The following is a 10,540-nucleotide window of genomic DNA, read 5'->3' as shown; positions in this document are numbered from 1 at the left end:
TCTCTCATAAGGCTTCCAACCTTTCTCAAAGAAGACTTTCCTTAATGGAAAGATAGGATGGAGATGTATTTGAAGTCCACATGACCAAATGTGGAAAATCATTACAAAAGGGGATATCATGATTGATACTACTAAAGAATATTGGGATCAAGGCATGTTCTACTCCATGCCATTGAACAAAAAGGCTAATTACACTATAATTTATGCATTACCTAAAACTAAATATAAGAAAATGCGTAGGCTAAAGTGGCCAAGGATATATGGAATTCCCCCAAGATCAATAATAAAAGCAAATTGTTACTCTCACACGCTAGTACAAATTGTTCACCATGAAGGATGTTGAAAAGGTAGACGATATGCTTAGAAGGATGCAAATCCTTCTCAATAGGCTATAAGCCTTGGGCCAAAGCTTTTCAAAGGCTCAAATAAACTTGAAGTTTCTAAACAACGTGCCAAAGATGTGAGAGCCTAAATTAACAACCCTTGAAGATGCTAGTGATCTGAAGAAGCTCACTTTAAGATGAGCTCCTCAGGATTTTGAAGTGAATGAAGCACATATGCAATACCAGTAAAAGAAGAAGCTCTAAGAACATATAACAACCTCCTTTAAGCAAGATCTGCACCAAAATCAGAATACATCAGACACAAGGATGTTTGGGCCTTCAAAGCTTTTCTATTGAAGCTTTTGATCTTGTTTATCTATTTCGAAATTAAATAGTATCTAATATAGAAACTATTGATTTTATCTTCTCTTAATGTTCAGACATTCTTTGCTAAAGGAAAAATCTTCAAACATACTATGCATATATCATAATCAGATATAATCAAGGTATAATCAAGATAAATCAAATAATGTTAGTCATTTACAAAATATTTCTATACATAGATAAAATAACTTTTGAACATTTAAAACAATTACAATTTCAAGATATAATTTCTTTCATGAAATCTTTTAATTCAGATTTAGTTATTTGGATATATTTTAAATATTGAAACTTAACAATTTCATTTAAATAGAATAAACTATGCAAAATAAAAAATTATACGAGCAATAAAAATAATTAACAAGTGAAAACAAAATGCATCAGACGAGGTCCTATAAACACACGACTTATATATCATCTAATTAGTTCATCTCTTTCTAGTGTCGGATGCTTGTAGTGTTTGATGAATTTAGCTTGTAGAATCTAGTCAGTATCAAAGGCATACTTGATAGAGTTTGCTTTGTTATATGATCATACGTTAGCCATTTCAAGAAAATGCAAGATATTAGAGTAAAACATCTCAACACAGATAATCAATTTTATTTTGAAACAATTTATCAATAGAATTCATTTCTATTATAAGGTATAAGTGTTAGATGCTTTATGACAATTTGTCTGGTTCTTTTGTTATCATAACATATTCAATAGTTTAACAACTTGAGAATTTTCATATGCAAGAATAAATATATTATATGAATAATCAAATATATTTTCATTTACACATAGTATTTGTTATCTTCAAAACTAATAATACCATTCGTCGTTATTGTATAATGTTTGTTATCATCACAACTACTTAGAACTTTCATTGGATGATTATTGTATATTTTCTGGTCTTATGATCAAGGTGAAATATAAGTCTATTAAAACACTTTCAAAACATTATTACCCGTGTATAGTGCGTTATATAATCAAAACATCTTAATGATGTATACGATCACAAATAATGTATGATAGCGAATATGATGTATATATGAAATCTATAAAAAATATTTAATGTTTCTTCTTGAAATCTCCTTTTTCCTTCACCTTAATTTCTCCCCCTTTTTGTCATCAACAAAAAGGTGTCACCACTGTTGTGAGGCAGAGAATGAGTAAACCAAAACTAGAGGTGTTAAACTTTTGAAAACATGTAATTTAACTTGATAGACTTAAGATATCAAATTATCATGTTGGACTACAACACAATATTAGAGCTTTTTCCACAATTATCAGAACTATAATATCGAAATAATAATTTAATAGCAATACATTCAGAGAAAAATGAACATGTAAATGTAGATACGAATAATTAATATTAAGTAATACATAAAAAATGCAAACAACAAACATAATTTTCTTCGATGTTTCCATCCTACATGTATACTTTTATATGATTTTTCCCTATATGCATATTTCTACATACTTGTTTCCTATATGTTTTACAGTTATAATATTTAGAGTGCGCCATTGCTATACTAATGGTAGGATTTAAGGTTTTCAGCATCTGGGTATAGGGTCATTGTCTTTGTCCTACAATGTTTGCAGTTATACATTGTGCTTAACTTCAATTGCACAAAGCTATAACATAGGTTATCCTGTCTTCCCTTATTCCAACTTGTATCAACTATTGTACTACGATGATTACCTCAGATTTTCTGATCATGATCTCAGATTTATCCATCACAACTTCAAATTAATCTTGAACTTCTACTACATGACAAAACATAATGCTTTCCTTTTATTTGCCAAATGTCGTTGAACTGCAGAATGAGAGCATTATTCTTTTCTCACATGCTATCTGTAGCATTTTTCTCAACAGAGGATTGAATGCCAGAAGAGGTAGCCTTATTAAGATCATAATGACATTCCTCTTGATTTCTTTTGTATTATAAACTTCCAGAAAGAGAAGCTAGGTTTCTGTAGGAACATAGTTATTATATCGTCTGGTGAAAATTTGTTCAGTGTCTAAGATAGATAAACTAAAAAGCATCTTCCTCTTTGAATACGTAGTCTATCATACATTGAGGACGAGACTTCTGCAATTTTTGTTTTTAAAATCTTTTATTCACTGCCACATATGCTGGTACTCCAAAATACTAGGAGGCAATAAATAAGCAACGAAAAAAACATACGCCAGCCAAAACAAAGGCTTTTATGACATTCTATGGATAATAAGAATCGTCTGCAACTAAAAACAATATCCATAACTATGCGCAGCCATTGTTATAATCAGTAATGAGTACGATATAACTCAACCATACATGCCACCAATATTAAGCTATAAACAAAAAATAATACATTCTAAGACTTCATCATGTCTTGAAATTTTTCATCAGGAATTGCAGCAGTCTCAGGCATTTCATTCAACGGATTTTTCTCCTCTGCTGATGGAAATACTTTGTCACAGTCCTTAGCTCCAATTTTCGTAAACTCTCTAACAAGTATGTCCACATGAGCAGATAAAGATGTCCTAAACTGATTTGAGCAGCTTTTGTCACCTTGATCAACATCCTGCACCCCACCTTTGGTCGAACAACCTACTTGAGCACCATCTATGTATGCTTTGCATGCCACCAGAATATCATGACCTCGACTGCAGAATTGCCCAGCCACAAAGTCCTCAAAATTCTGAAACAAAAAATAACCTCAATGATCCAATTCTTTAACCAAAAAAATCTAAGTTACAGCTAAAACGTAATTTGCAAAACATACACACATATATATATGCACACATACATACATAAAGAAACTCCTTGATTCTTAATAACTAACTATTCATGTATTTCCAAGGATCTGCATTTTAAATTAACACTTCTAATACGGGGAGAAGGATAAATGAGAAATCCTCTTTCGATCAAAGGAAAGAGAAATTCAACAAATTCTTCACTCGTCAAACAATTGTCCATTTCCCTAAATATACTCAGCTGGTTACAATACAAACAAAGAGATCATAATCACCCACATGGTGCGCAATACTGTTCATAGAGAAAGCAAAACAGAATTAGAAGAAACTTAAGCTGCTGGGCAACACACCAACAGGAGTGCTTCGACCAGCCAGAGGCCTTTTTCTCTCTAATGGACCTAACAACCTTCGACAGATTAGGCCCAGCTGTATACTCTCAGATGTGCAATCTCAGGTACACACCAAATAAATTTATGCCAAAAAGCTTGAAATAACTCATTCACAGTCGCCTGGAAGGTACATGGGGCATTGATAATCCAAAAGGGCATTTCTAAGAATTCAAAATGATTCTGCTTCGAAAGTGTCCTCGGGGTCCAATCTGATTTGATGATTACTGGAGCACAGGTCAACGTTGGAAAAGGTGCAGGCTCCAGTGTATTTCATCTAATAATTCATCCACCGTGGGAATGAGAAACTTGCCTTTTACTGATAGTGCATTAAGTGTGTGATCATCGGCTCAAATCACCAAGGCTCATCCTTCCTTTTCACCAAAAACATTAGAGAAGAAAATGGACTAGTGCTCAATATAACAATACCCTCAGGTAACATTTCTTGCAACAGAGTTCATGATCTCTTTCTGGCATTGTAGGTAACAATATAGCCAAACACCGACAGGGCAGTGTATGGTGGATGTGATGATCATGGTCAAGAAGCGGGGTTGGCCATGGGTTATTTGTAATAGGTTAGAAGCAGAAATGAGAATGGCCATCAGGTCTGGATAGAAAAGGGAGGGATAAAAATAGAAAGGTGAAGTTGGGATCAAGGTTTTCGTGGAAACAGAAGATGAATGGGAGTATGAAGTAATGGTGAAAGCATGAAATGAATCAGTAGCATTAGTTGCTACAAATCTACAAAACTAAGCATACGAAGCAATAGTGAGTTGTGGATGTGGTGGACCCCATGAGGGTCACCTGGTGAAGATTGACTCTTAAAATAAAGGGAGAACTCATCAAAGGTAACATCTGCAGACACAAAATAACAGTTAAGAAAAGGAGAAAAACATTTGTATCCTTTTTGTAATCTTGTAAACTCTAAGAAAACACACTTATGTGATCTAAGAGAAAGCTTGTCAAGACTAGGACTGAAATTGTGAACAAAATATGTAGACCCAAAAACTCTTAGTGGTAAGGGATGAAGAGGTTCATAAGTAAATAACATGGAATGAGGTGTGTTATTCTTTAAAACCGAAGAAGGCATGCGTGGTGGGTCCATAACCCACATGTCCCTGGATCAGGTTCAGGCTCTAATACCATGTTGAGAATAAAGAAAATAGGGTTTGAGATTAATCTCCCTTGTGTATAAACCACACATAGGATAATCTATTTATAATAGAGAAAGATACAATTAAAAAGAGTAACTTAATAAATAGAGTAAATAGAAGATATTGTTTGATATTGTGATTAACAATATCTTAATAATATCAAACAATATATAAACAATATCTAACAGTAACTAAGTTAATTCACTCTCTTCACAATTTCAATGCTTCTTCTCTCTTTTGCAAAATTCTGCCAACTAGTTCTACTCTTGATTCCGCTGTAAGTAAGGAAGATAAGCTGAAGGGTTTTGGCCATAAACTACCTCATAAGTAGTAGCTTTTTTGGTACTGTGATAAGTTGTATTGTCCACCTTGAAAAGCCATTAAATTTGTTTGATACCACTGATGTAGACAATTCTAGGAAAAGGAATTACTCGAAGAATTTAAAGTATTTGGGATTCCAAGGGAAGAATGGATTCCAAACTGTACTGAATTATGAGTATGAAAGATTTTTGAAATTTTAGCAACGAATCTGAATTAATAACTCACATCATCACTTCCCTATTTAGAGCTAACTCTTAACCGTTTCTAACAACTACAACAACAGAAAAACAGAGAGTACCCGACTATACAAAGTCAGGGCAATACTTTACTGAAGCAGTTCATCATTTTTTGAAGGCATGAGACATCAATGAAAGAACCAACAGATAATGATGAAGGATAAATGAGGAAACCTCTACCAAGCATACGAAAGGTCCTAACAGAAAAAGAGAAATCCAACAAATTCTTCCCTCCTGAAGAAATTGCCCATCCCACTGAATATACTCAGGTGGTTACAAGCAAAGAGATTTTAACCACACACGTGGTTCGCAAACATGATGGTTCACAGAAAAACAGAATTATGGGAAATATAACACCAGCAGCAGTTCTTCAACTAGTTGGGGAGCCTTTTTGTCTCTAATGGGCCCAACATCCTACATCCATTGACATATTAGGCCCAGTTGTATACTGATCAGCGTGGCCCAGATCAACTTTTTCATTAACACAGAAATGAACATATCTTAAGTGACTATGGGTATGCTGATGAACAGATAAATAATACATTAATGCACCATGTTGTTCCCAAATAACTATACAATAAAGTGTGCTATGCATGAAATATGGGATTGATTACATGATAAGACATTCCATCTGTGTGCAATAAGGTATGAGTGAACATGACAAGGTACACTTCTTCAAATGATAAAAATTGTTTAATATATACAAAAATGAAATGAGATATTTCAAGAATCACACCTTTGGAGGTCTTCTCATGATATACACCATTGTCCTCAATGATAGGATGAATGTGTTCTCATTGTAATGCAAGGAATTAAATGCACCCTCTTTAGAACCCTTTAGATGGGCAAATCCAGGCTCATTATAGTATGGCTCTGAATTCAGGATTAGACCTTGTATAGAGACCAGAACCTGCAAAATTGTTGAAAAACCTGGCAGCCACTTCTCATTCTGATGACCAGACCAGGTGTTAAGTAGACTAAGGCAAACTTTGCCAGAACTATATAAGTTTGGGTTGAGTCGAAGCCCACAAGAGTGGTAGTGGACTTCCTGCATTGAAAAATGCCCCTTGGTTAGACTTGAAAACAGAAAAAAGTGAACATGAAAAAATGTGTATACAGTATCCTCAACCACTGACCGGGGGTACATTGGGATAGCTACTTGGGAAGAAAACATCAAAAAAGAAAAGGCCATCATGATAAGGTGTTCCCTCTGCTCCAATAATTACTGCCCTCAAAAGATCTATTCTTGACTCATAAACTCTGACAAATATTGAATCTGATCAAGATAAATAAAGTGTCAAAGAAAAAGCAAGGGATTGCCCGAAAAGCATGCAGCACATTGCTCATAATCATTCAAAACATAATATATAGCCAATGTTAACTTCCAGTTTCAGACCAAAATTGTATCTGGGCTCCACGAAGGAAAATAATGTATCATTGTTTCATAAGTGCATGATTGTGTGTGTGTGTGTGTGTGTGTATATATATATATATATATATATATATATTAAAACAATGAAGCCATGCAAATGGTCTTTTTGTATGACAATAAGTACCCTTATCGTATTAATAACAATCACAATCATACCAGAAGATCCATCAGCTTGAAAGGAAAACAATTTAATAAAATACAAAGTGACTTGATGTAAATTATTTTAGGCACTATTGCAGGAATATTAAACAAACTCTCACCCGGCAAATCCTTCTCCAATGACTTCCACTCTTCCTGGATTCTTTTAGCACAATTCCGTGAAACCTGTTCAGGAAATAAATTGACATTAAGCCTAAATAATTAATATTAAAACTGAAAAAAAAAAAGGAATGCCTTAAATGGTTACCTGTTTCATGGCACGGCTATAATTAAGAAAGTAATGGTCTGAAGTGTCTTCAATAGTGTCAAATTGTTTAAAGTTTTGAAATTTCCTCAAAATTTCATCTCTGGCTTCATCCGATAATGTAGCAACAGCACTATCGGCAGCTGCTCCATTACTTCCATCTCCCACAGGATAATGAACCCAAGAGTTATCAAACAAGGGCTCCGGAGCAGAGTTAAAAGGAACAAAGGGACCAGCAAAACTTGATTTAACAGTATAACTAGAGAGTGGCTGATGAAAATCTTTCTTCGACCACATATCGTTACTAAATCCAGCTCCAGGAAAATGAAATGAAGATCCAACAAAATTTGAATGACTCAAAGTGTTACTTCCATCTGCTGTCTTAAAATTTCCAAAATGTCCCCAATGTGGTACCTCACTCCCATTTGGCAGTTTCTTGGCCTCAAAATTGTCTACAAAGATGTGGCTAGCTGGAGCATAAAAAATGTTAGCCTTCTTTTTACTCTCAGAAGGTCCTGTAAACAAATTAGATTTAGATGACTTCATTCCAAATGCCAACTTTAACTTATGCCTCCTGTGTTTTGAGGCATTTGATTTCTTCTTACTCAGGCAATTTACCAGAGGCGAAGATAACTCTACTCCAGAAGGGTGCTGAATAATAGTATTCATTTTAACTTGCAAATTAGAATTACCTGAAGAAGGTCCTTGGGTTTCAAGGTTAGAAGGCTCTAATGTTAACAAAGGCTGAGATGAATCAGTCACTTGAAAATTGTAAGCACCAGACATGGTCTGAGACCAAGAAGGCAACGGATGATTGTTAGTGTTCTTCGAACCTAGATCATACTCTGCCATCCAAGGAATAGGCACCTCAATTCCGGAAGGTATATCCACATTATCAAAATGTGACTGTATTAAAGCAGATTGGTCTGCATCCATGTAATCATCCGAAAACAAATCAGAGTAGTCATCATCATCACATGAACTGTCAGAATTATGCTCATCAGCTGATCCTGATTTATCCATAACATCATCTAACAATTCCTGAAAAAAGATTTCCAACAAAATTTAAGTCTTTCACAATGTTGGAAAAGATAGCAATAACCATTTGTGAGAAACAGTAAGTCGTATACCATATTTTGATGATCACCATAATCATCATCAATGGTTGCTATCGCCTTCCCCTTGTCAATTTTACCAACTTTATCACCAATTAATACTAATTCAGTAGAATCATTGTCGTCATCTGTGTCGATCACATCATGCCTTATGGCCTACAAAAGTAAAATACAATTAATATACAAGTCTATTTAAATCCCATAGTCATAATTGAATCTAAAAAATAAAACAGAAAACTATATAAAAGGGGAAAAGTTTTTATTGAAGTGTATGTAAATTTAATTAATTCAGTCAACTTGAATATCTCAGTCAAAAGTATGAAATAAAGCGACACTGTTCAAAATTTATGATGTTGTAAAAAAGAATTAATCAGCAATTGAGCATGTTAAGATATTCCCAGCAATGATACAACTGGAGAAGAAACAACTACACAATTAGGAATTGCAATTACAAATATGTTAACAGAAAACAACCCAAATTTAAATATGAACATAGCTTTATATGGAACAATACCATAGAAGTTTCAGGGGAACAAAAGAAAAGAATGAAAACGCTAGACAGAAAAACCTTTTTAAATCAAATTATTTGGCAAACTTGTTAATTCTTGGTTTGTTGAGCAACCAATCAATTCATGTCTTCCAACAATAGCATAATTCTGTCAAAATTCTTATCTTTTTCGTTTTTCTAAAGCGTGACTAAAACAAAACAGAAGAGAAAGCAGATATGATCACGACCACAGTGAAATCAAATCTTAGCTAAATCACCAACCATTGGGCCAAAAAGTCCTAAAACGTCAGCTAATCTTGGTAACAAGAGTGCAATCAGTAGGAAAAAACCCAAAATCTCAAAAGTTGGTTAACTTGGTAGCACATGAACCTACCATATCAAATAAATGTTTGCCACACCATCCAAAATCAACATTGTTTGTGAAAAAATCTACAGAGCGGACCAACTTGGGCTGATAAAAACAATTTCACAACCAGACTAAAAATGTTTACACTCCGGAGACTAGACTGAAAAAATGAAACAAAATGAGAGCCAAAAATGTTTTCTTTTTCCCAAAAACAACATCACAAACCAAAAAACACAAATTTACAATGTTACAATCAAGAAACTATCCCCCTCTTGAAACATAACACCAACAAACGAAGCTCGTAGCACGCAATCCGAGAAAACTCGAACTCCATCAAATGCATGCCACCGCAAAATTCAAAAAATAAAGCCTTTTGGAAATCAAAAGCGTCAACTGAAACCCAAATTGATCAACCAAAGCACGATCATCATCCAAAACCTCATATAAGAAGAAAAACTTCAAGAATTTAGTCAGAGTCGAGCTACATAAAACAATTTCAAAAAAAAAGAAAAAAAGAAAACCAAATTAAATTAAAGAAAACGAATTAGTGATGATACATAGACAGAGATATATAGATATATCTATAGAATCATATAACTATATAGCTATATAGTTGCATACCTCTTCCGGCTTCATCGAATTGGGAGTGTTGCTAGTTACCGGAGGTGGAATCTCGTCCATCTTCCGATGAAAACAGCTTCGGAAACGGGAACACAGTCGAAGAAAACGACGGCGCTTCAATGCAGAGAACCAGGAGAGTGCGGAAAGGGTTATTACTGGGAAGTGGAGTGAGAAGAATGCTGGTGGATCGTTTGATGGAAATGCGAAACGGTGCGTTTGATGAAGGGAGACAAGAGAGAGAAAGAAAAGGGAGAAAACGCAAGAGGAGAGAGAGTAAGAAAATGATCCAATGTGAAGAGAGACGAGGCAGGAGAAAGGTTCTTATCGAAGGGGGTTCGCGCCTTGTCATGAACATTGACATGGCCAGCAACGAACAACGAGTGTGGGTGTGTGTAATTTATATGTGTGCGCGTTTTTTTCTTGTTCTTTCGGTTGATGAGCTTTCGAAAACAGAAACTTCCGGAATTTAAAACTGTAAAACTACTTTTTTTTATCTTCGGTTTTGCACTTTAAAAATAAATATTCTAATTCACAATGGACTTGGCATTTTTTTTATTGAAAATTGAAATATTTAATTTTTTCTTAATTG

The 10,540-nt window shown here is 34.4% G+C and overlaps 1 protein-coding gene across 3 annotated transcripts; it reads right to left on the bottom strand.

Moving 5' to 3' along the window:
• Positions 1 to 2,859: 2,859 nt before the first annotated feature.
• On the bottom strand, positions 2,860 to 10,333 carry LOC114170510 (probable ubiquitin-conjugating enzyme E2 26). 3 transcript variants are annotated; one of them, XM_028056000.1, is made up of 8 exons: positions 9,952 to 10,333; positions 8,492 to 8,632; positions 8,054 to 8,402; positions 7,365 to 7,876; positions 7,219 to 7,282; positions 6,663 to 6,802; positions 6,263 to 6,574; positions 2,860 to 3,374 (listed from the first exon to the last, which is right to left on the bottom strand). In XM_028056000.1, the coding sequence occupies exons 1-8, from the start codon at positions 10,009 to 10,011 to the stop codon at positions 3,048 to 3,050; spliced, it is 1,905 nt and encodes a 634-aa protein (XP_027911801.1). In that variant the 5' UTR covers positions 10,012 to 10,333; the 3' UTR covers positions 2,860 to 3,047. The 3 variants fall into 3 exon arrangements, with proteins under 3 accessions (XP_027911801.1, XP_027911802.1, XP_027911800.1); XM_028056001.1 differs by having other exon boundaries at positions 7,365 to 7,831; XM_028055999.1 differs by having other exon boundaries at positions 7,365 to 8,402.
• Positions 10,334 to 10,540: the final 207 nt, after the last annotated feature.

Source organism: Vigna unguiculata, chromosome 11 (genome assembly GCF_004118075.2).
Source record: "Vigna unguiculata cultivar IT97K-499-35 chromosome 11, ASM411807v1, whole genome shotgun sequence".
Lineage (NCBI taxonomy): Eukaryota > Viridiplantae > Streptophyta > Magnoliopsida > Fabales > Fabaceae > Vigna > Vigna unguiculata.
The sequence above is the reverse complement of the archived record's forward strand: the minus strand, read 5'-3'. Positions and strand labels throughout refer to the sequence as shown.

Bases quoted from the DNA above. Each gene is read 5' to 3' on its own strand.
- LOC114170510 (XM_028055999.1), bottom strand. From the start codon at position 10,011: ATGGACGAGATTCCACCTCCGGTAACTAGCAACACTCCCAATTCGATG. The intron at 7,283-7,364 runs GTAACCATTTAA...TTTCCTGAACAG, and splicing joins ATAGCCGTGCCATGAAACAG to GTTTCACGGAATTGTGCTAA. The intron at 3,375-6,262 runs GTGTGATTCTTG...TTTTTGTTTCAG, and splicing joins TCATGAGAAGACCTCCAAAG to AATTTTGAGGACTTTGTGGC.